General features: G+C 47.4%; 1 protein-coding gene across 8 annotated transcripts in view; it reads right to left on the reverse strand.

Annotated features, from left to right (window-relative positions):
- Positions 1-1,250: 1,250 nt before the first annotated feature.
- ST3GAL3 (ST3 beta-galactoside alpha-2,3-sialyltransferase 3) overlaps positions 1,251-26,010 on the reverse strand; it is a 188,065-nt gene continuing 163,305 nt past the window's right edge. For all 8 annotated transcript variants that reach the window (XM_057425831.1, XM_057425832.1, XM_057425836.1 and 5 more), the window contains 2 exons: positions 15,947-16,093; positions 1,251-2,409 (listed from right to left, as the gene is read on the reverse strand). In XM_057425831.1, coding sequence (XP_057281814.1) covers positions 2,320-2,409; positions 15,947-16,093 — 237 coding nt within the window. In that variant the 3' untranslated portion in view covers positions 1,251-2,319. The remainder of the gene's footprint in view (positions 2,410-15,946; positions 16,094-26,010) is intronic.

Genomic DNA, 26,010 nt, shown 5'->3' on the forward strand with positions numbered 1-26,010 from the left:
CATCCTAGGCAGCCCCTGGCAGGGACTCTATGGACAGTGGTCCCAGGTTCAGGCTGACATGCAGGAACTGAGAAGGGAGTTTTGCCTGGCAAGAGCCATGGAAACCCAGTCCCTTGAGCTCCTGCAGCAGGAAAATCAAATCGGGGGAAAATACTCAAAGGAATATTTGCCACAGCATATACTCAAAAACCCGCTGGAAACTCCAGCTCTTAATGCTGGAAACCTCAAAGAGCATCCTGGGAAGAGGCATGTACAAAGGAGAGCAGGGATCAGCTGGCTGGGAGGCCAGAAGGCCACAGGAAAGGACATGGGATGGGGAAAGAGAAGGAAGCATGTGTCTTCAATGGCCTGGAAGAGGCAGGATCTTTGAGCTGCTCCCAAACTACAAGGCAAGCAGCAGCCACAACCAGAAGCTGGACAGAACTTGCCCATGAGCAACCTCCTTCGCTACAGGAGCACAATGGAGGAGAGGCTCCTGAGGGGCACATTCATGCTGGTCTGTGGGCAGCACCCAGCACCATGTCCTGAAAGCTGCCTCTGCCTCCAACCATTCCATATAGTTTGCTCCTCAGCCCCTCCTGCACATCCCCTCTGGGGTCTCAGCCAAAGAGCCACAGGTCCCTGCAAGTCAGTGGGAACACAGGCAGCACAGGGAACCATGCGAGCCCTACTCTCAGCATCCCTTGTCCATGTTAGTACCATGTTTTCCCTTCAGCTCAGAGCAAGGCAGACTGCAATCCTTGGGCTATGCCAGATGCAGCTCCAGGACCATGAGCCTGGCCAGCACTCTTGGGGCTCCCCTCGCCATTGACCCAGCACTAGTGGCTGCACACTGGTGCCTCAGCACACAGGGACTTGGCTCAGGATCATGCCCCTGGGTGCAATCCAGTCTGCTCCAGGCTAGAAGAGCACAGGAGCCAATTTCCATCTGTAACCATTCCCCTGGCAATCCCTCTTCTGCCCACTCTCTCCATGCGGATTAGACCACCCCGCTGTCCCTACACTTGGCCACGTTGCTCAGTTTATTCCAGCTCCTTTGAAATAAGTATACAAATCAAATGTGCAAATACTGCATCTCGGGACCAAGACGGCAAAGGAAGGGATGTGCTCCTGAGAGCAGGAGGAGCAGCAGTGCTAGATCAGCACGGGAGGAGCTTGGAAATGAAGTGAGCAGGGGCCAAGCAGAGGGCGAGGGTTCCTAGCAGGCTCTCACCCGTGCCAGCAGGCTCCATCATCACTGAGGTCACACGTCACTTAAACAGGGAACATGATCAAGTCTGGAAAGTAAAATGAACTTCTTCAGCAGCCTGCTCTCAAGCTGTAAAGCTGCAGATCTCTGTGCAAGATCTGACCTCCTTCCAAAGAATAAATTACTCCTCTCCCACACAAAAATAAAGCAAGATGCTGTCCAGAAACGGTGACACCAATCTGTATGGACTCCACAGGGGCCCTGCACAGCAGGCATAAACCAAGAGGCCTGAAAGCCTTGAGCACAACAAGGCAGGCTCCTCAGCGCCGTGACAAGCAGGAAGGTGGGGAGGGTCTGAGGCAGGCAGAGAAAGCCATCAGCTCCCGGCTCCACCTTGGGGTCAGAGCAGAGGCAGAGCAAATGGCTATGGAAAACGCAGCCAAGTAAGTGGCTGCTGCCACTGCCTCTATACAGGAAGCAAGGAAAAGTGCAGAAAAACAAACCCATGCTCATCTCCATCTAGAAGCTCCACGTGGAGGATGAGGGAAAGCTAATACTCTCCCTCTGAGTTATAGCAGCACCAACGACACCGAAGGTTTAGATGGATTTGTTTTCCTGGGGAAAGGTCTGAGGCCAGTGACAACGCAGATGGAGCATGAAGAGGCCGGGTGTTTCACAGGGCTGTGCACAAGCAGTCTTTGCCTTGCACCTTGGTATTTCTCGTATGATTCCAGCAGAGTTTCTTTTAAAAAATAATACTTTGTACATTCAGGCATCGCTGCCTCGGGGCAGCATCGCCTCCCATTTGGCACGAATCGTTTTATTCACAAACCTGTCTTCTCTCTCCTGAGTCTCTCCTGTTTAGTTCAGGACACAGAAGATCTGTCTGTGATTCAGAGTTCATGAACTGCCCACTCAGCCCCTTGCCCACCTCCTGCCAGCTCTAGGCCTGGAGGCAGCAGATGTAACCCTCACGCAGACTGGCAATGTGAGAGGGTCTTCCCAGAGCACCTGGGCAACTCTGTGTGTCTTCAGTGAGGTGGGATTCTTACGGGGGGCTGCCAGTGCCTGCATCTAGAGCTGCAGCGTGCATCTTCGTCCCCTCCCTTGGAGGCAGTGGCTGAAGCCACTCAGATCCCACTGGTTAGGTCAGTGATGACTCGGGCTTTCACCAGCTTCCTCAGGAACTCCTTCTCCCGCTGGATGTTGTGTGTCCAGGACTGGAAGGAAATGGGAGAGATAGGAGGTCAGCAGCTATCCTGGCCAAGGATGCTCCTGTCCACCACACTGTGGCAGACTCCAGCTAGGGCAGGGCTGTGGCTTTGGCCGAGGAGACAGACCCTGCTGCAGACCAGAAGAACCCTTGCAGAACAAGTGCCTTCTCTTACCTAACACCGATACAGCCAGCAGGGTCAGACCTGGGGCAGGAGGTCTCCCCATGGGCTGACTGAAGCTTTTCTGGCATGGTGAGATGTGAAAAATCCAGGTACCTTGGGCACATGTAGCTGGTTACAGTGCCCTCACAAGCCACTGCACCAAGAGTCCAACAGCGCAGCATTAAAGGTGATGTATATTGGAAAGCAGAGCTTGCAGAGAGCACCATGGCAGGACATGCTGTACTCACATACAGTTCCCTGCCAGGGGAATACATAGGGCAGCTGAAAAGCTCCAAGACCACCCCCATCAAGGCCAGCTCTTGCCTCTGCTAGCCCTATGAAGAGGAAACCACGTGTTAAAGGTTACACTAACACAGCATGAAGGGTGAAATGGTCAAAACTCCCAGGCAGGCATTTCAAAGCAGTGATGGCTATAGCTAGTGTCAGCCCACCCAGATGTGTTGTCTGCAGCTGGCTATAGCCGTGATCACAGCATCTGCCATCAACCCCTGCACTGGTATTATTAAAGCACTTAATGAAGGCAGTAAGTGGTTTGTCTTCCTGGGGAGACCAAGGCACAGGAAGGAAAAGCAACTTTCCCCAAAGCCTCCCAACAGGACAAGAATCCCAGTAAATGAACCCAGGTCTCCAGCACAGTGCTCTAGACAGCAGGTAAGCTGAGCTCTAAATATGATCTGGACCATGATAAAATCACTCGGCAGGAGCCTCTCTGAAATAGCTTAAAATCAACAAAGCACCAGCCCAACAAGCCCTCTGAGGGCACTTTGTCATAGGCATCCAAACCCAGTTCATCCATTGCAAAATGATGGGCATCTGCCTGCAAAGCACTGGCTGTGTCCATTTAACACAACGTGCATGTTCTTCTCCTGTCATCTGCTGCGTAGCTCTGACAGCCCTGGTCACGGCATGCTACCAAGAGGTCCAAGGGACCGAAGGTCCCTTTCTAGATCTCCAGCACATTTTGCAAATACCTCTCTTGCTGCTCCTGTGCATTTAGAAGCCAATTCCATCTCCTCAGTGCAAACGAATGAACAGTTCAAGCTGCTTCAGAAAGTTCAGGTAGGTCTTTTCTTGGAACCTGTGTTCAAAAAAAGTCCGTTTCCAATGGCAGTTACCTGAATGCTGCAAAGGGTGCACTAGCACCAGGAACAACAAGGTCACACGTGGTAAAAATGTGCTGGTGTTCTTTGGTACTCTGAAAATGCAGAAGACCCCATCTCTAAACTGAAAAGACACTGCCAGAAACAACTCAGTGTTTGGCTTCTCCTTGCATAAGAGCAGAACCTGAAAACTGGCACTGGGAAGAAAGCTGGCTCTTAAAAGGAAAAAAGCACGAATTTCAGAAAGCAGCAGTGTGAGCCATGGTGGTGCAGAGCAGAGGGAGCTAGGAGAGCAGGACTGTGTGTGCCTGTCACTTGGAGCCAGAGAGCCAGGATCCCTCAGCATGCTGGAAACAGTCCCACATGTGGCATGTCAGCTGGGGGTCTTGGGCCTGGCCCCTGCCATGCAGCAGTGTCTCATCTGGCACCACTGCCCCTTGCTCAGAACGCACAGCACTGTCGGAGGCAGCCAAGTGTGTGTGCTGCTGGCAACAGGCAGTGAGCAGCTGTCTGTGGGCACAGAGGCCACGCTGGGAACACCAGGTCTCAATGCATTCACTTGCATCTGGCTGGGCTTGTTGTTCAAAGCCTATCTGGAGCACCAGGGAGACTGATGTGCCTGATACATCACAGCACAATCTGATTCATCCTTCATGTCTTTCAGCCTCATCAAATGGTATGAGAAGCCAACTGGTTTCACCCAGGACAACCTGCTCGTGTCCCTTGGTACAGATGGTAACTGGGGAAGCAGCCACTCAAACTATGTAAAACATCACCTCAGACCACATGCAAGTGCCTTATCTGATGGCAAGAGGAAATCTTTGTGAAAGGTACAAGTGGAACAGGAATTTAAGTACAGGAGGTGGATAATAAAACTTTGGGTGATACAATTGCAGTCTCTCACATGACAGCTAGATCTGGCTCCAGCACTGACTGCAAGGCTGCTGGCAAGACCTATAAACCTCTGGGTGCTCAGTATCTAGGCTGCTCTATACCCTGGGCACTGCCAAAACCTCCTCTTTCTAAGCAGAAAGCCACATGTAAGGGAATTCGGCCTCCCACTTGATCCCTGGATCTTAGTGGTATCTGCAACAGTACTCTCAAGTGTTTTGTGGTTGAATGTAGGACCACAGAGAAAGAGGACTCCCCAGTGAGGATGGGCTTTTGTCCCTCTCAGCATTAGCAGGGCTCTGGATGTGGTACTGCTCCCCCCACGCCTGACAGCATTGCGGGCAGGAGGGACGAGGCATGTCTTCAACACCAGCTCCGGTTACCGATTACAGGAGAGGGACTCACCCCACTGACAGAGCTAATCAGGCAAAGGAAGCTGCATTCCAGCAGCAGCAGCGGGGAGAAAAGCCAGAGCAGATATCTCAAAGCTGCTGGAGAGAGGCAGGCACATCACTCCCACTGCCCAGGCAGGGGAAAGGCAACAAAATACACCCTAAACCCTCCTGGTTTTAGGGTATATACACCCTAAATATCACCCAGCTGCAGGGTTTATGAAAAGCCAGGCCTTGTCAGGCTCAGGTTTGCTTTGGGCCAGGATCACATCATGGCTGTTGTAAGGGGAAGTTCTCTTGCAACCCCTCACTGGGTAAGCTGAGGCGCTTTGTGTAACTAAGCTTGCAGGCACATTGTCCTGGAAATTTTTCAGCTGATGCTGTGTCCTGAGCTGCAGCAGGATGATAAGAAAGAGGCAATGCTCTGGCAAACCATGTCCCCAAGGACAGGGCTCTCCTGTCAGGGTGCTCATTTTAACATTTTATGCAGAGAATTATGAGCAGGATCCATGCCTGCAGAGTGAATAACTGAACTGGCTGCAATGCTGGTGGTTTATTCCTGCCTCTACTGCAAAGAAGCCTTTTCCTGCCCTCAAATGCTGGATGCGCTTTGGCTGCGCTGGCAAGATGCTCACTGCTCCTCCTCACTGCTTTGACCCTCTTTTCCCATGCACACCAAGTTACTGCCTCATTTCCTATTCCTGTAAGCAGTATTGTTCATGTTCACAAACCTCCTGTCCCAAGTCCTGAAGCTGCACCTCAGCATCACAAGCTGAAGGCTCCAGCTCTTGTGAATCTGCACCTCTAGACAGCGACGGAGCAGCCTGGTGCATTTAATGCCACCTCTACCTTCTTGTGCCCCTACACTGCTTGCATTGAACTTCCACTTGTGCAAACAAACGGGCTGCTTGTTTAAACCAGAGTAATGAACTTCTCAGAGTTCCAACAGGAATGTCCCAGGAGGCTGCAGAGCCTTTCTTGTTCTTTGGGGATCAGGCTGGGATTTCATTCGCTTTGGGTCTCTCTCTGAGTAGTGGGTGTTTATTCTTTTCAGCAGTGAGAGGCGCATCAGGAAGAGAGCTGCTCTGCAAGCACATGCACTGGTATGGCTGTCCACCCCAGAGAGGTGACAGTGAGTCTGATCATTTGGTCACAGTTGTTAGATCAAAATTTATCATCAGCTAAAGCCACCTTTCAGGGTTATGCAAATGCAGCAGCACCAAACCACCTGGCCCTTTCTTCTTGATGATTCCATGAGGAAGCACAAAACATCCTCTGTCCCTTCAAGAGAAGCTGAGTATTTTAAGAAAATGTTTCAGAGACTAACCCAGGAGGAAAGTAAGCTCCCCATCTGCAATCAATTACAACTTGAGGGAATGCCTCAGCTTCAGACCACATTAGTCTTATCAAGTATACTGCAATACCTTAAAATACAGGAAGATTAAATCAGAGCGAGTCAATGAGGAATGCATTCAGGAAAAGCAGCAAGTTGTAAAGTGGGAGGTTTCTCAGTTCCATTACACCCCCCCGCATTTCTCCCCCAAAACATGCACAGAAACCGCAGCAGCAGCAAGAAGTGCTACTTCCCTGGTGTGAGTTTCCAGTCTCCACCAGCACTAATTTGCCTCTGACTTTAACCCTCACTGCCTTGTCTCCAGAGCTCCTTATTCTTCACAATTCTGCCTAGTCCATGCCCTTGCTCTGGTCCTGCCATGGTGACCACACTCACTGGGTGTTTCATGGCCACCCCTGAGCTGCAGCTTCATCTCCCTGTGCACATCCCCTTGTTCAGGACCTGTTGCCCCCTCCTCTCTCAGTCCATCTGCTGGGACATGGCAGCATCCCGCAGACTGCCCTGTCCCACCTGCACCCCTAGGAAATAACACTGCAACAAAAGGGAGGGCTGAGCACCCTCATCTTTTTGTGTTCAAGAGACTGACTCACAGCTCCTTTACATCCAGGTAGCCTTAGACCAACTTGAAATTTTAAACAGCTCTTAGCTCCTGCTTATTCTTAATACATACAGAGAGAGCAACTCTATCTCTTCTTTCTGTCAAGCTAAACAAGCCACATCTTCTTCCTTCTACCAAAACAGGCTGTTCAATTCCCATATGAAAACTGGGAAATTTCCCAGAAGTGTAGTAGCTCCCTCTGTCCCTATTTACTCCAAGTTTACTTTTTGTGAACGAGGAAAAAAGGCTCACCATTGCCTCCTGCAGAGCCAATTCTCTCTCACCAAGAAATCCCTTCTTCTGGTCTTTCCAGATCTGTATTTGCCTTTTCTTCATAGTAACAGCATCTCATCCTGAATTACCTTGTGATTTATTTGTGCCTATCTAAGCACTTTCCTCCTCTGCCATTGCCAAAGAATGCTTCCCCAGTTTAGAGTCAAAATTTCTGGTACTGCACCAAACAGCATGACCTTCCATTCATACTCTTAGGTTTCATGCCACCCAGTTTACTCCTGTTCTCAAGGTGCTCACAGTGTTCCTGGATGGTATTTTGATCCTCCCTTGTATTGACCACACCTGGTTTTGTCTCATCACAAATTCCCCTTGCACACCATTGCCTTCTGTGCCAAAAATCAGTAAAGCAAACACTAAACATGACCTCCTGTGGGGGAACTCCCAGCTGTCTATTCAGTGCTGCCCTTTGTGTTCCCCTTTAGAGAGCCTATTCATGTACAGGTGTTGCACCAAACCGTAGCTTCTGAAGCTCAACTAATTGTGCCTCACACGGCACAGTACTGCACACTTAACTGAACTTCAGACGCACTGGCCTACTACACTTCCTCTGTCCCCAGAATGATTTTTTTTTAATCAAATCAAGCTATTAAATTCGTTTTTGTAACCTGCCTTTGGTAAATCCATGTTGTGTTTGCTTTCAGGATTTAATTATTCTTTCATTTCAACTCTGCTCTCAAGTTCTGAATAGTACCTCTAGGGTCAGATGAAGAGGTCTGAATTTGACAGGATTATTTTCCTTGCCTCACTCCCATTCCCCCCCACCCAAAGAAAAGAAAAAAAAGAAAGGAAAAAGAGGTATTATGTCCACTACAATCTAATCCTGGGGAACCACGTGTAACCTGATAGATTTATTGAGGACCTTTTCCTCTGGACTTGCAGCTTCATTGGCTCAAGAGTGCAGTGGCTGGAACATAGATCTCTCGAGCTGTCACTCCCAGTACATTAGCTTCAATGGCTTTTGCCTTTCACTGCTGACCCACTCATTTTCTGCTTCTATGAACTTCTTACCATAAGACACCCCTTCCCTCATGTTCATCATATCACCCTCGTGGAGGTAACGTATCAATTAATGTGATTCCCACTTTGGCTGTTTAATCACTATGCCTTCTGCTTCCTCCACCTCCCTGGATGCCAAGCCCTGGTAATTCTTTCCTTATTTCCACTTTATTTGTTTGGCAGTGGGACTGTCCCGTGTTTGTTTATTTTCTTTTGCAAGACCCATTTCAATTTGACTTTTCCCAGAATCATAGAAAAATGGTTTGGTTTGGAAAAGACCTTAAGATAATCTAGAGTCTGCCATGTCGCCTAGTCTCTCACTAAACCATGTCGCCCAAGGCTCTGGCCAACCTGGCCTTGAACACTGCCAGGGATGGAGCATTCACAACTTCCCTGGGCAACCCATTCCAGTGCCTCACCACCCTTACAGTGAAGAACTTCTTCCTTATATCTAACCTGAACTTCCCCTGTTTAAGTTTTAACCCGTTACCCCTTGTCCTATCGCTACAGTCCCTAATGAAGAGTCCCTCCCCAGCATCCTTACAGGCCCCCTTCAGATACTGGAAGGCTGCTATGAGGTCTCCACGCAGCCTTCTCTTCTCCAGGCTGAACAGCCCCAATTTTGTCAGCCTGTCTTCATATGGGAGGTGCTCCAGCCCCCGATCACCTCCACTTTTCATCCTCCTGCTCTTGTTTGGCCTCCCACCACTTTTCAGCCTCCCACCATTTTTCAGCCTCTAATTTCTTCTTGGACTTTTGCCAGTTTTTACTTTATCTCAGTCTTTTCCACCCATCAGTGTGAAGTCTCCTAATGCTCTCCCCCGCCCCCTGTTAACATCTAACACCACTCTGAAGCAGTTATTTATGAAGTTGTGCCTACAGCCTTTTCCTGCAGTCCCCCCCTTGCTACAAATACAAATTGCAAATAATTTCTGCACTTTTCACAAAAGTTGATTTCAGGTCCACAATGAGTCCATAAGCTCTTCAGTGCATCTTCTTTTGGTAGCCCACTCTCCCAGGCTATGTCTAGAGAGGTCAGACACACACCTCCCAATTCCACTAAGCACCCTTCCAGTACTGCTGAGTGCCACCCTGCAGTCTAGATACATTCTCACTTATCAATATCCCTCCCTTTGGAAGCAATATGAGAGTTATAACATGCCTTCTCTTGCCTTTCCATTTAATTTAACCATGAAGCCACTTGATCAAAGGCTACTTCCTAAAATGTCCCTCTACAAGGCATGCCCGCTAAAAACGGCTCTGAAAGTCCATCAGCTCTTCTTGTGCCCTCATGGCTGGTGAAAAGAGCTACTGCATCTGGGAATACCCAGGCTCTCGACAATAGCACTGGCTCCTACTGGACATCCGAGACACTGCAACTTTCTGGTACCAGCCACCCCTACAGAGGCCTGTGTTCAATGCTGGGTTCAGCAGCTGGGCTCTAACATACCCCTCTAGATCTTCTACTGTCTTTTCCTACAGAGATCTTGTCCTTTTGCCCATCCTACAGCCTCACCTTCCTTGCTGTTATTAGTGCACAGGGATATTCCATGACTGTTACTGCACTTCTGTCCTACTGAACAAGGCAATACCTGTATTCCATCAATCTTTCCCAGATTTCTATTACATAGAAACACAGTCCTTATGCACAGGAACAGCATGTGAGGCCTCTGTTCAGCCCAAACGCTGTCAAACAGGTGGCTTTTAAACAAAGGCAAAAATGTATAAACCTCATCAGTCATCACTGCCGGCCCCAAGAAAAGGCACTGCCCTTTCAGAGGTACCCCTGCCCCAGCCCCTAACCTCCCCCTCCAAAGCTGACCTCCATTTCAGTCTGCACCATTCCCTGTACTCCAATTGCAATTCATCAGCCAGGCTCGAATAGCTGTGTTTTCAGTCTATAAATCACCAGGCTAGACATCTGCCTGGCTTTCAAAGGAGTTTTGTTCTTCTTGTTGGCTACTGCAAACTTTAACGTACTTGGAGGCCTGAAGCAGCCCAACCACCCCCTCCCAAGCAACTTGTGTTGATTTAAAATGCAAAGGACGGCTTCACAGAGAGAGCCCAGATGATGATAAAGCACTATTGTTTGTGCCTTTATGGGCCGAGACTCCAAACTTCATGTTTGCGGATTATTCTGAGAGGTAGCTGCTGGCGGGGAGAGACAGAGACAAAGCTGTGTGTCACTGCGTGCTGCAGGCCACCTCCCCTGGCCCTTGCGACAGCCCTTACACAGGCTGAATAAGAAGTGTTACAAGATGGTGTCCTCCAGCATCCCACAAAGACCTGCTGGGGAAGTGAAGCCAATGATCAGAAAGAAGCCATCAAAGGCAGTCGCACCACCTCCCCCTCAGGTCAGGCAGGGAGGCACTGAAGCGCGGGGCACAGCTGTATCAAAGGAGCTGACACCTCCAACAGCATCGGCGCCGGCGCTTGATCTGCTTCTACAGTGAAAAGGAGACCAGTCAGCAGCTCCACCGTGCGACATGAGTGCTGCACGTGGGGTCTGGATGGATAAGGGCGGCTTTTAACCATGCATCCTCTGCTATTACCAGCCACAAGCGCCTGTGGCAGTGTGCAGCCGGCTGCTGAGAAGACAGCTCAGGGGTTCCCTGTGTGGTGTCCAAGGTGACTCCTTGCTCACAGTCTTGCTCTGGCAAGAAATGACCAGGAGACTGAAGCTCGCCTCCACATCACGACGCCAGGGCAGAGCACACGCAGGGATGCTGGGAGCCAGTCTTGCTTTTCATTCCCGGGATTTAACACAGCCTCCTGCTCTCTTAGTTTCACCAACTCCTTACGGATATGTTTTTACTATTCTAAACAGTTGCTTTCTTCCCATCCTGAAAAATCTCTGCCTGAAATACTACCCTGTTTAGATACTATCAGTGAAGGAGTACTGTAATCCTTATGGGCAGATTCATTCATAATTTTTTATCACCCGGGGCTGAACCCAGGACACCCGGAAAAGCCTTTGCTCTATTTTAAAATGACTTTCTTATTCCTCACCCCCATTTCCATGTTTTCTTCGCTATTTTCCCCGTGGATCTGACACTTCTAGATTAATAGAAGACAGTGACCTGTGATAAGCCTATACTATTACGGAGTGCTTGGGGAGAAAGCGTTACAGGACCTGAGCAAGAACTAAAAAATACAATAAACTATAAAAAATTCAGCTTCAGTGGACCCATTGCCATGAAAACAGAAACAAGTGAGCAGACACCTTGGCAAGGACTCAGTCATTTTCTGTACAGCATTCGTGGAAGCAGCCAAGGGTGGAAAGCTGTTGCAAAGTTATTTGGAATAGGGAAAATGGTAACTGAAGGGAGATGACACATTTGACATTCTGCATTCTGAAAAATCACCTGTGAGAGTGTACACTGGGTCTATTGGGCAGCAGTCTCCCAGGAACAGACCAGAGACCAGCAAGCTGTCTTCACACCACCTAGAAAACCTCTGCTGAAGTGCAGGCCACTCTGTACCTCTGGTATTGATGGGGACAAGATGAGAGATGAGGGAAGAAGGTGCTGGGCAGCAGAGCTGGGATCCAGGGGCGGCTCTGCACTGCAAGCATTCATTTTCCAGCTCACAACCTGAAACTGAAAGCATCACACCAGTGTGCTTCCAGCTCTCCAGAGCACACTTAAGAACAGAAATCTGTCTTCTCCATCAGGTCTGCTTGGACGTACCCTGGCTGGAGTACAATATACCTAGGACAGGGGGTAAGGAAGCCATTCAGGACTACACTGGAGAAACTTAGTCTCATGAACTTCCAGAAGCACAGAACAATCCATAGGAAATTTGCAGCCGTGTCACTGACCAGAGTCCAAAGACTATACACTTCCCCTTGACTGGTAATACTGATGAAACTTCAGAGCATCTGCCTCCTCACAGAGCCTTTACCTCTGTCCAACCCTTGGGAGTTGGAGATGCTGGAAGAGGCAGGGGAGGCAGCTTCCTTCTGTGCAATAGTAGCACAATCTTAGACCTTGAGGGCTTTTATCCCCGTGGGGAAAGCAAAGACTAAGCAGAACTGTACACTGGGGCTGCCTGTTTCTCCTCTTGTAAATTCAGCCACAAGTCCCACAGGGCAACAGGAAAAATCACATTCATTTCCACAGAGATTTTATCACCTCAGTCTTGGCATGGGAGAGGCATCTCCGCCCCAGCTGTGAGCAAGCAAGCACATTTTGCTGGCTTTTTTTATGTAATCAGAACAAATTCCTCAGAGATGAGTCATAGGGTTTCAGGGGTGTCCAGAGAGATGTCAAGCAGGACTCAAGTGTAAACCAGTGACACACCTTGCTGAGAGGATGCAGGCTCACTAGGAGGCCTGTTCGCCCTGAGGACAACAGGCAAGTAAGGGACTCAATGGATGTCCCCAGGGAGACTTCCACAAGCCAGACACACACATGTGGCACTTCCAGACCCAGGACGCTGCTGGAGTTTACATTTCCTCTGAAAGACAGTGATGGTTTCAGGGTGGAGCTTTCCTGCAGCTGCTCTCCAGGCTTAAACACTGAAGATTCTTGGTCCTTCAGGCTGGGAATGACCTGGCAGTAAGGGAAAAGATCTGAACTTCGGAAACAGAGGTTCTGCCCCACCAAAGCCTGGTCAAACTTGTGTGTTCCTGCCTAGGATGTTCATCATGGTGAACTGCTGAATCCCATGTCAGTTGTTTCAGTGCTTTGATGTTGCTATGTTAAGCAAACCTGTTCTGTTCCCCTGCCCAGGATTCAGTACTTGAGCCTCCATGGGTCTGCTGGCCAGACAAAGCATAAATAAGATACTTGAATAATTTCAAAGCATAGCCTGCTTTAGGAGCTCCTTTAGAGGTGGAAAGTCAAGGGCCAGGACGGAGGATGCAATCCGGAGGTCCAAAGTAACACTGAGGAAAATGTTGTGGATGCTCTTGGGCCTTTGGGCATCAGAGCAGATGGAACAGACAAAAACCTTGGTAGAACTTGGCTCTGGGTCAGTCTCCTTTCAGCAATAGCAAGTTTTGGCACAAGGTACCAACGCAGGCCAGCCTTCTCATTTGCAAACCATGCAGAGGTCTCTTGAAGAGAAGAGTGTGCAGGGTGCTTCCAGTCTAGAGTGTGGCAAATCTCCATTTGTGTGTTCTTTGAGAGCAACCACACACAACTATTATGCCCTTCACCTTTCAAATTCACCCTCAGGTGACTAACAGTTATCAGCTGCCATTAATATTAAATGGAAGAGAAAGAAATGCAATCCTCTCTCTGCTCTTCACATTCCACAATATCACAAACAATTTGTCATATTGGGAGGGGCAGAGGCAGGAGGAGCTTTAATTATTGATACGTGGGAACAGATGGCTTTTCTTGTACCGGGACAGCGAAAGGTAAGAGGAGCCTGTGGCTGAGGATGTGAGGATTAGATGGGCAGACACATATCACATAACCAGCCTTCAAGCGGAAGAGGAACCTTCCTCCTAGAACCAGCTCTGCTGGCCTGCAGAGCTCTCATCAACAGCCCCGGCTACAGAAACAGACCCCCTGACATCTGAATTAGTCAGGCTTCACCAGAACCTTTCAACACTCCCTCACCTCCATACAGCACATCCTGGACATGATGACTGACAGCTTCCAGACAGCAGAGGCCTGACAAACCAGGCACCAACTGGTCTCTCTACTGGTTGCATTTCACATGTTCATCTTCATCTACTGCCCTGTGCCATTCAAGATTTATTCCTGAAACCACATATGGTGTCCAAGAGTAACTCCATCCTTTATTCTGCTGGTTTGTACATCCCACTCAGGGTGCTGTCCTCCAGAGTCAAAGATCCAAGTGACGTGGACTGGCGACTTCAACCACAGACTCTGTCATCCAACTCCTTTTGCCAACTTTTCCCATTCATTCATGTAAGCATCAAAAGCAATAAGATTTCATCCTTGTCAACTCCAGCTTAGGTGTCCTTGAGTTCAGAGACACCTACCAGGTTGCAAAACAGGCTTGGCACAGGACACTTGATGTGAATGTCCCCATGCCCAAGAACAGACATCCTTATGAGACAGGAGGAACAACTAGGCAAAAGCGATTCTTCACCAAAGGCAGCTGATTCACCAGAGTAGATACTGTGGTTTCCACACAGGCAAAAGATTTTCCTGAAACTTTCATGAACAGTCTCTGTACCCACTGCTGGAGCCAGGCATCTGCATTCATTTTCACTCTGGTGTAGTGGTGTCTTTGCTGGAACCAGCTGTACTGACTCAGTTCTGGGCCTGGGTAGCCCAGGGTTCTGTCTCAGACAGTGGTTATAAGCAGACGCCCAGGGAAGAGACAGAACTGGGCAAACAAACGGTGATACCTCCTCCACTACTGCAAGAATGACATTCCTCAGCTATTTTCCATTCAGGGATTTCACAAGCCAGACACCACTTCTGTAAGTAGTGTCTCAATTCACTTCTTCTCTCTGGACATACCTCTTAAATCCTGTAAATGGGCACTCACTTTCCCAGCCTGGACTGATTAAATCCATGGTTATTCCACTGAGCAAGGCAGACTTTCTGGCTACCTCCATAGGCCCAGAAGGTACCTCAGGACAAAAATGTTTGGTCCCTTTCTGTATCTGGGACCTCCTCACAGTCTTTTCCCAGACTCAGTTTGTTCTCTTGGCCTTTCCTGAGAGGCTGTTCCAAAGCCTCATTACTCTGATCATTAGACACGTTCTTCTTATTTCTCAAGGTGACTAATCACTGATTTCTAATTCCTCTCAGTCTGCCTAGGGTCATGCAGCCTACAGCCTGTGAGAGTACTAAGACACGTACAATCTTGTGATGTGGAAAAACACAACTTTCCAGCTTCTCTCCTGGCCTGGATCAATGGCAAAGCGCTTGAGGTGAATAAATGCAAGGCGAACAACTGCAAGGAGACAGCTACTGACCATGAACAATACAATTTTCACAACATGGAGTAGGATGGAGAAAGTTTCCCTACCCAGGAGCCAGTGAAGAGGGAGCAGCAATCTTAGAAAGACCTGGGCAACATCTGTGCTGGGAAAGAATGAGCTCTATCAATAAAGCATCAAACTTTCCCACTGTAGAAGCTTTGACCGGTGTCCAAGTCTGCTCTGGTTTGGTACAGGAAATGAACAGACCTGAAAGAGCATCTTTATATTGCTGCATTATACCAGCGTTCCTCTAAAAATGCTGTTCATCTTACTGTGATAGTACCAGAAAATCTGTCTAATGTTGAGCTGGCACTAAAGAACAGCCTCCTCAGAGCAGCGATGTGTTTACACTACCTAACTACTGCCGAAGAGTCAGCTGAGAACTAACATGCACGGGCTAATCTCACCTCCTCCACATTTCACAGGGGCTGAGGGGATCATCTAGTGAAAGAAGTCTATGGATTAGAGAGCAATACAAAGGATCAAAAAGCAGGAGGAGGCCACATCTTTTCATCCCCACAGCAGTACTGCTCCCTTTCACCCTAACTCAAGTTAACATTTATGTGAAACTTTTCCCTGCTGCTCGAAGAAGGAATCACATTATACACACATTCCAGAGAACTTTTCCCAGCAGAAACAACCATTTTTAACACACATTGCACTTGGGAGAATGTCTAGAATTTTACTGGCAAATGCATGGGTGGAGCTGAGTTTTGACCCATACAGGAAAGCTGGAAGTTGACATCACCATCCAAGTCAGGTTCTGGAGTTGGGGTGGTTAGAAGGCTTGGGAGGAAGATGTGCTTAGCAGGAGCTCCCTACCTCTTTGATGGCAGACATCTTGATGTTCTCATAGTAGTGCAGCGGTGCATTGGGTGAACTCATGTCATAGCCAAACCCAGCTACCGCCACCTCATCACAGTTGTGGAGAGCCATGGTTATTGCTACGCTTCCCAAGGTAGGGATGTTCTGAGAGGAGAGAAAGCAGGAATGGAAGTCATTAGCAGGTTGCCATTTCTAGAATCAAAGATTTCCTCTTATTGCCTCTGCTCACAGGGGCACTGCTGCTACTAAGCAGAAATCAGGAACAGGGTATTTGGCTATATCTGCACATCAACTGCCTAATGCCACCTTGCAGGGTCAACAGCCTCCCACAATGGGTAAAGAAAATCATATTAACCACCTTATTGCAAAGCATCTAGTACAAAAGCAGCAGCTCTTGCTTGAGGCTCTATGACCTGACTCTCCAGGGGAGTATTGCAGGGCAGAGGGATTAATGTAAATGGTCAGACTTGCCTTCCACAACTTTGCTATTCTGAGAATGGGGCAACAAATGAGCTGGAGGATGAACCACAGTTAGTTTTCTGAAGTCAAAACAGATGTAGATACTAGATTACAATACGATGCACATCACTGGCTTCCAGGTAGGCCAGGGACGAATACTTATCCCAAATTGACCACCACACAGGAGCAGAAGTGAGGAACAGTACAAACTCTCTATTTTACTCATAGCAAAAGCAGTTTAAGGAGGCCATTACACAGCTCTGGGAGGTGGAGAGAAGTCAGCAGTGTGCACTGAGACCCCTTCCTTTGCTCAAGGGCACACCAAAGGCAAAGGGCACTCCGGCCTGTGCCATACCGTTCCTCACCACAGAATACTGGGAAGATGAGAAGCAGTGGGAAGCCAGCTGGAGATGGGTAGTAGCACACTAAGCAGGGACATCCCAAATGTCCTCCCTGTCTACTAAGCTGCCATTTGAACCAAAATCCAGCCTCAGCCCTTCCCATTTCATATGGCTTCTGCTGAGGCCCTCCAGCAGTGGTGCTGTATGGCTGCAGCTCCTCTTGTGCACTTAGATGAGTATGACCCCTGTGACAGACGTGTTTCCAATGTAAAACTCCAGCTCACAAACTTTTCTAGCTCCTCTTTAGCCAGATGAATCCAGAGGGAGCTTTATCCCAGGGGCTAAGGAGAGGCTGAGAAATCCACCCACATATCTTATCTTCATTTGTAGAGCACCCAACACTGGCTGTTACCAAAAGCATCACAAGTTCAGAGGACATGCTCAGTCAGCAATGGTGACAGCCTCTTAGCTGAGATGTAGAAACCAACTGCACACTCATGTTTTGCATTTAATATGGTTTACCCTGAACTAGCAAAAGCAATGCTATTGCATTTCACCTTGTGTTAGAGCCCAGTCTGTTAGAACATCATGTTTTGAGTTTCTGCCTCTCATTCAAAGGAGCTGGCTTTTGGCAACACACTACCTTGCTCACTTACCATTGCCAGACTGTTCCAAGACCAACATTTTCCAAGCAAAGAATGCCACCTATACCCTAGCTGAGAAGTGCAGAACTGGGAGGAAAACTATGAACTCCCTAACAGTGAACAGTGCACTGGAATCACACTAATCAGAAAACAAATGTGCAACAACTTCTTATGACTAGATTAGCGAGACAGAAAATTCAAACATTTCAATTGTAATGGTGCATATCTGAAATTAAAAGACCTTAACTACATCCTCCTGTGCCAGCTCTGGATGTTAGGAAAGACAACAGATTCATTTTGTTCCTGCTGCTTAATTTCAGTTGATACTCAACAGAAACAATATCGGTTTTATTCTGGGCACTAGTTAATTGCTAGTTCACTGGTAGCCATAAAATATCATAAAATAGGGTTTAAAAAAAGGAAGAAAGTTTATTAGGCAAGGATAAGAAAATCTGCCCAAATTTCAAAACATGCCAGAACATCCTGTCTTCCAGGCACGGCAGTTCAAGTTCAGATATTCTCAGCTTTATGTTTTACATAGGAGGTGACATTCACATGTCACTGGAATTGCATCAGCTGGTAAGGGGACATGCCACAAAACCCTTTCCCTCAGCTGAGCTGTAGTTACAGTGTCCAAAACACAGTGAGTAAACGGTTATGTCCTTGAGAACGTGTCGTGCTGTCGGTGGGAATACGATGGTGTTAATGCCACCCACACTTGCACTGAGCCCATTCCCACGGTACAGCTCAGGGGAGACATAGGGTCTTTGCCTGGAGGGAATTTCACTGGCCGAGTTAACATTTAAGGGCTGACTTTCTAATGTGAGTCTTACAAACCACAGAGAATTAATCATACTACCCAACCTTACGGGAGGACTGCCAAACCACCATAACTTTCTTTCAGGCGTATCCTTATTTGTGTTTGGAGAATAACAGATTACAGAAATCACAAGTGAACTTTCCTTTGGTCACCAAATATCTGCCTGACTTTATTCTAGGCATAATACCTCCAATGGCTTTAATGGAAAAATAGGAGACAGTTTTCTCACCTGCTTCTGTTTTTCAGTAGTTCCTGACATGCAGTTATCTCAGTAGTGCCTGCTCCTCTCTCAAAAATTATTAAAATACCAAAGGCTACCAAAGACATCCTAACCCCTTGGATTGTAGTAGATGTATCAGGTTTGGCCCCTACAACTATCAGAAATGGTGTCCTTAGCAAAACAGTGTTGTCCTAAAATCCAGAAAATCATGATCTGAAGGAAGGTTTTAATTAAACTATGCCTTAGTTTAATTAAAATTTGTGATGTCAGCACCCTCCAGTACTATGGTAGCTACAGCCTAGTGTGTGTGTGTGTGTGTCCTTGAAGACAAGAGATCTGAAGCCATTTACATGTTCACTGTTGAGATGCAGCCTCATGTTCCACTGCTGCAGCCAGAACCCTGGGGGCTAGAGAGGACCACCTTGAAAATACTGTAAAAATTATTATCCCTGCTATTCACTGAGGGCAGGAACTGCTTAGGGCAGCCTGAGGCTGGTGTGGATAACAGCACCTGCTAAGAGAACATGTGCACAAACTGTGTGTGTACCCACGTGCGCCTGGATCAAATACATGTAACTGGGTATTTGCTCCGGTTAAAGAAGCAGCAGCCATCAGACAGATTAAACAGTAACTGAAGGGGAATCAGACAGACTTGAAAAAAAGAAGGAGCCAAGTTGAAAAAAGAGCCAGCTTGAACAGAAGTATAAAAGAAGCATGCCTCCTGGTTAATTAAATGTCATTACTGTAAGTCAATACAGTGCTTTGGTCCTGACTTGGTTTATACTATAGAAACTGAGCCCTTTTCTCCTATGACAGCCTGCTCCTGCTGAGCTTCTGCTACTCCTTCCCTCTGTTGAAAATGAAGCACCACGGGAAAGAAAAGGCCCTGTAGGATCTAGAGAAGTGTCCCTGGTTGTGCTGCACAGCAGCCAACTCAGCAGCACTCTACAGGTCCGGGGGAAAGGGTTGTACTCTCCTCTAAGAAGTGGCAAATAAGAGGGGAGGTGCATCAGAGAGAGGAAATGGTTATAATTATCCTCTGGCTACATCTACACAGCTTCCAAGCTCTTCTCATTGTACACAGGCATATAAATTCATTTGCTGCTAAGCTCTAATTTGGACCTAATGAAGCATGTACAACCTTCAGGGCAAGGTGGGCAACAGGTCACTCCAAAAGAAATTAAGCATCATGGACATGGCTCTGCCAAACCTGGCTTGCTATGCCCTGCACAATGCGTCACTGCTATCTCACCACACACACCCTTGTGCCGTGCCCCAAAGACATACCAAAGCAACCACCACACCTCTTGCATTATGAAAATAAAACTCAAACAACTGAGCAGCCCTCTTGTTATTCTAGGCCTTTGAACCAAAATCCTAACGTCCTGCCGCAGGAATCTGGGGGTGGACCAGCTCAGAGCCTGTCTTCCTGATAACGGCTGTGTGCCCGGGTATTCCTGTACTCTCGAGTAATGCTGCTTTCAACCACACAGTTGGAGAATGGCAGCCCAGCAGTGGCCATTCAGGAGGCAGAAGCCTCTTGGGATGCCTCTCAGCCACACAAACACTTGTCAGTGCAGGCCAGGCCACAGAATGGGGCTTCTGGAGTTCCCAGCAGGAATGCTGCTCCAGATGTGGCCATGATGAGCTTCTGACCTTAACCGGTGCCCACCAACCAGGGAGAGTTGGGAATGGCAAGACCCCAGAAAGCACTGGCAGTCCTCTCCCCCTGCCAGTTCCCTGACACAAGCCTTGAGCTTGTCCTTGCAAGCTCTGTACCTCCTGCTGTGTCTCACAGGTTTCTGCTCCAGCTAGGGGCCATGGTGGGTACCAGGTTCAGCATCTCCTCTCCAGCACTGATAAACAATTACAAGGGCAACATCCCTGAACAATGTGGCCTGAACTGACAGCCCATGTTTCCCAGCCTGGCCTGCTTGTCTAGGACCAAACATCTGGAAAATGTAATGTCTAATATAATGCTCTCCAGGGATCAGGCCTTTGCCTGGTCCCATTTGAGAGAACACAGCAGACTGACAGATGAGCCAGAGACGACACCAAAAGGCCATATGACAAACAGAAGCAGCAAATACAGTGGTGGTGAGCAACACATCATTGCAGCAGTGCTGGGCAAAGGCTGCCTGTGCATCCGGAGCATGGCTCCTTCCAGGGGCCTGCTGCCACATGTCCTCCATGGATGAGGTGAGCACATGTGCGCTTGATCCTGGGTGAGAAATGCATAAAGACAAGAGAGGCAAACATCTCTGGTCTTGAGCTGCATCAGGGATCACTGTAAGCTTTGCATTGGTGCAAACACAGTCAGTCTGCACTACCATGTCAGGGGACCAGAAATGCATTTAGCAGTACAGACAGACACAGGACAGGTTCTCCTTAACTGCTCCTTCACTGTTCTCTGCTGCAAGGGGAAAGATAAAAGGCTTCCCTTCAAGCCATTGCTGTTTCATCTTCCATTGTTCCCCTTGAAGAGGCTTTACAGACTGACTCCTACTCAGAGAAGAAAAGAAGCCAGTTAGCAGAAATGACTGGCACCAGGCCCCCTCTGGACTTAATGGAAGCTGAGCATCACCTTTAAGGCTTGCACTGGAGATCAAGTGCTGGTGACTGAACCAGGGCACCGTAACTACTCTTTGCTTGGTGCATGTGAAAAGGTCTTGCTGCTTTTCATTCCATGCCCGGGTCATTTCTGTGTCACTGCCTGCTGGACTGGAAGGAAATGACTGCTGTAAATCTGTTTTCAGAAATATTTGACTCCCTTAATATGTTAAATGAATTCCAGTTATTTATGGGATTTTATTCAGCTCAGGGTCAGATATATTGGATTGTTCAGACTATCCCAACTGTTACCTTTTTCAGCAAAAGGGCATTGCTAAAGAATAAGCTCCCTACAAACAATAATGCACCTGGTTTGACTACTATATTGACTTATTTGAAGGAAAACTGGAAAAAAATGCTTACCTGAGAAAAATGGCTGCCCTAATTTTATCAGTTACAGGCCTGATCACCTAAGAGCAATGAAGTCTTCAAACCAAAAGAAATACAGAACAAAACTATAATAGTCATCACATGGTATATACAACAGCCACTGTATTTTGGTTTTGTTCATTTATGTTTGCATAGGAAAAACCTAAACCTACTCTTTGCTTCCTTCAGCTTTCAAGTTTGGAAATACGTCATAAAAAGCAATTTAGCATCACTTATTGTAGGCAGAAAAATGCCTGGAATTCTGCAGAGTGGTCCCAGTTACAGGAGGTTACAATCCAAAGTGCTGCTTCCAGAGTTACTTCCATCCATGCACAAGATCAGCTGCAATACTGGGCTTCGAAAGACAAAGCAGAGCATCTCCAACACTCTTCCTTCACCTCCCCTAGTTACCCCACGTAAAATATCTTTGACCACATCTAAGCTGATGTGCTAGCTCTGATTCACCTTTGTTTGCTGTAGAGCAGATTCTCGTGCAATGCAGGGAGTATTTCTTAGGGACCTAACAACAGAGGGCAAGCAAGGGCATGACTTTACTACATGCTAGCTGCTCTGTGGTAACCACATGTATGCTTCACCCCATGCTAAATGGGAGTTCACAGCCTACTCTTTCATTGAAGAGTAAACTCCCTTCAGCTACTCTGCATTTGTCGCATGCAGAAGCACCTGGTTGAGCATTCACCAAGAAGCAGCTGGCGTACATCTAACTGCTACCCTGTAATAGCTTGTCTGATTGTCCAATCCCCAGCAGATCATGGACTGATCACAGTGCAGTGGTAAAGGATTGGAAAGTGCAGCCCATGAAGCAGATGTACTGTCTTGCAAACCCAAAGCTTAACAGTGACACTAGTCTCTATATTTAACTGACTGCAGCTGCAGTGGCCCTTTACATGTCCCTCTGCCTGCCTTAGAAGATGCTGTCAGAGTGCAAAAAAAAGGACAAGCATGCAACCTGGAAGGATGGAGCAGCAGACTGCTCTGCTCCTGCCATTCCTACTTCTCTTCTGCTCCATAAAGACCCGACAGGTCCCAGGACATGGCCTTCATAACAGTCCAGCAGCAACAACCCAGGAGACAAAGCTTGCTGACACCAGGGCCACCCAGTACTAACAAGATAAAGGGTCATTATGACCAGCCAGTGGAGCTGAAAAACTCCCTCAGGAGCAAGGGGTCACCAGTAGCATATCCAGAAAGGCTGCCTGCCCACATGTAACAGCAAAGAGAAGCCATGGGGAAGGACATGCTAACACTCCAGCATCAGAGGTTAATCCCAGAGTGTATGAGGGCTGTCAGCGCTCTGTAGAGGTGCTAATCCACGGCCAGGTGCTTGATGCAGCCTGCTAACACCTCTTGCATGTGGCTCCTCCTTCATCAAGTTGGTGCTGAGGCTGGGTGAGCTCCAGAGAAGGACACTTTATCTCTTTAGTAAGGGGTCTATAGATTCAGTCACTCCCGGTACACAAACAAATCAAAGGCTTGCAGTTTTGGGCAGCAGAGCTTCATGTCATAAGAAGTTAAATCACAAGCAGTTCCATGGATACACAGCAGGAAGGTAGAAACAAACACCACAGTCTGCACTGGAGTCCTCAGAGTCCTGATAATTTGTGTAATCTGAAATGTTCTCCTGGCCACCTCACACTATGCTCAGGGCTCCCAGAGAAGCCAGAAACACACTGCTCCAATGGCTCTGAGTGCTACCAAGAGGAGAGAACTATTTGCTACACAGCAAAAAGCACCACGGCAATCACCACCCCTACTGTTGGACATGCAACAGGCAATGATTCCCTGGAACTGATGGTCATGCTTGTCCCCCAGTAAACTGTCTGCAGTGTGAGGTAGGTTATTGCATGCCTGAATTACAAGCTGCAATACCAGTAATGTTTGGTTTAAAGGCCAAAAGACCCTTGTAAAGAGAACTTCCACCGTAACATAAATCGCATACATACACCTTTGGCTAGTGACACAGCCAAGCCTGCACCCACACCCACACCTTAAAAGCATTCTTTAATCAAAGAGAGGGTCTTTACTAGCTCATTTCTTTCATAAGTCATCTTCAGGCATTAACATTCAATTTTCCCCAGATGTTGCTACTATCCTAAAGTTTTTCTTTATAATCAGCTTATCCCAAGAAAAGAGAAATGTAGCAGGAAACAGCTCTCCCTCTTCTTAAGACTTCAGTAAACCGACTGAGGAAACTCCTGAAAACTTTACTGGTCCCAGAGGGAACTCACTATTCGTTGTGGGTGACCAGTTTTGCTCCTTGCTCAGACTTCCAGCTACTAATGCCGTAAGTGCAACCAAAATGCAGATCTGAGTTGTACCCCCTAGTATCCTCCAGAACCATCTGGCCCAAATTATACTATCAAAGCAGAGGATGTTACTACATTCACCCTTTATTGAATCCTGGGAAAAACGCTTTGAGATCAGCCTCAAACTATTTTACCAGCTCTCCTCAACCTTGCTGAAAAAGCCCTCAAATTACAAAGTTAATTGGCAGCACATTGTTACCATATGTGGTGTGCAAGAGAAGCACTGAAGTTTATTTAGGCATCAGAAGCAAAGACAAGTGGAATATTACTGCTCTTTATGAGGATTTTGTGTTAGCCCTGATTACTAAGGCATCCCCAGCCTTGATCCTCCTGTGTGTAGCCTGCCCAACATACCACAGCACACTGCAGCATGGAGGCACCAATCTGCCCCATCCTGGTTCCTCAGGAGAAACTGAGGACACATAATGTTCACTGTGCTTTTGCTTACTAGACCTCAACATTTTCCTTTTCCATGTTTATACGCTTCCTTCTTGAGTAAAGCTCTCCAGGCTGTCCTGCATCTCTAAAGCACGACCTTGAACCCAGCCAGCTGTGGTCTTTAGCTTCTGAGTCACTCTGTGTCTTGTGGAGCAATTCTCACTCTAGCTGCCTCACTCATCTTGCTGGGTATCTCTCAGATCTTTAATGAGAATTGGATTCTTGGTTTACATGCTCTGATTTCTACTCTTCCCATTTAAACTCTTAGTGAGAAAAGGTCTGTAGCAAATTTGTATCACCAAGATACAATTCAGACTCGAGTAAAACTTGTTTTTAAACTGACAGAATCACTGTATTAGAGTGTCCTTGCACAGACAGCACAGGGTATATTAACATCCTGGCCCACAGATGCACCTGCAGAGCTCCTGTTGCCCCATCTGAAGGAATGAACTACAATTTACACAAACTAGCAGGGGTCATGGGCAAAGATTGCTTGCCTTAAAGCTCCATAAACAATTTTTAAATGCTCAAATGGGCTTTCATGAAGTGAAACATCAGGTTTCAATTAAGATGCCTTCATTTCCCAATCTGATGTGTGTTAAACAACCTATCAAAACCTCATAAACTTCAGTTCATAGCATTTTCATTTCCGGATTCTCTCTCCTCCTCTCAGCTTAAGTAATATCTTCTGTATTAAAATAACGTGCTTAAAAATAAAAACAAATCTGGAGAAAATAAAGGCAAAAGTCTGATGATTTCTGTCCTTTACTGGGGCAATGCTCCTGATTTTCTGGAAGACAAATTAAGACCACATCTTTCTAAGTGCAAGTTCTGGAGAATGCAGTGAGGTGAAGTAACTTACTTTCTACCTCATGGAAGTATTTAGAATAAGAAACCTTCAGTGCACAGAGGAAAAATCCAGTGCTTCTAAAACCCCGTGACATCTTTCATACGTACCTATGTAGCAACACATTTCACTTAAGATCCGTTCTGTGTGGCTGAATCTGTCTGCACATCTTTTACATGGCGTTTTAGGAAGTGAATTTCCTATCTCCAGGCACCCACCCACCTGACCTGCACATAACAAACACCTCTAATATTTCTGAAGACTTCACATGAAAAACAAGGCACTATTCTGTCTGGTCCAAACCCCTGCTGTGACATGGCAAATCTCCCGTACTGGTGACAATGGAAGGACAACACCAGGGGCAGAGCAAGCAGACCTTGTCCAGCAAAAGTGCTTCTCTCTAGGTTTGTCAGCTGTGCTAATGTATCCAAAAATGTCACGTGTAGTCTCTATCAACAACTATATCACATGTGTACATGAGTAATTTACCCGCCCAAGTAATACTTTCCTTAATGGTTGATATATTAGGTAGAGCAAATATAAATAGGTTCTGAGGACAGCATTGCAGGGTGAGATAATCCAGAAAACCCAGGTCACCATCTACTCCACACTAACACTCCAAAAAGCTACACTGGGGGCGAGACATATGAGAATGACCATGAAGGTATTTTTGTTAATAGCGATAACCTAAGACTGTCTTTTGCACTGTTTTCTTTTGTGAGCTTTTGCATCTAAAATTTGTCACTGTAAGATCAAAATTTCTTACCAAAGGCCTCATAAAACAAACCTTTACACGCTTTTATGATAAGCCTCAGATGCAACTTTACAGTTGCTTTCAAGACACTGCTGAAATATTGATGCTCCTGCACAGAATCCTCAGTGTTCCAAGGAAGGCTCTTGCCTTGGCCTCATGGAGGCTGAGCACTGCCACCATAACAGAGCCAAAGTCCTTTCCCTTCAATTCCCATCAGCAGAGGTCCAAAGGA

This window comes from Pezoporus wallicus, unplaced genomic scaffold (assembly GCF_028554395.1).
Source record: "Pezoporus wallicus isolate ANWC-B61680 ecotype Strahan unplaced genomic scaffold, APGP_CSIRO_Pwel_v1 contig_13480, whole genome shotgun sequence".
NCBI lineage: Eukaryota > Metazoa > Chordata > Aves > Psittaciformes > Psittacidae > Pezoporus > Pezoporus wallicus.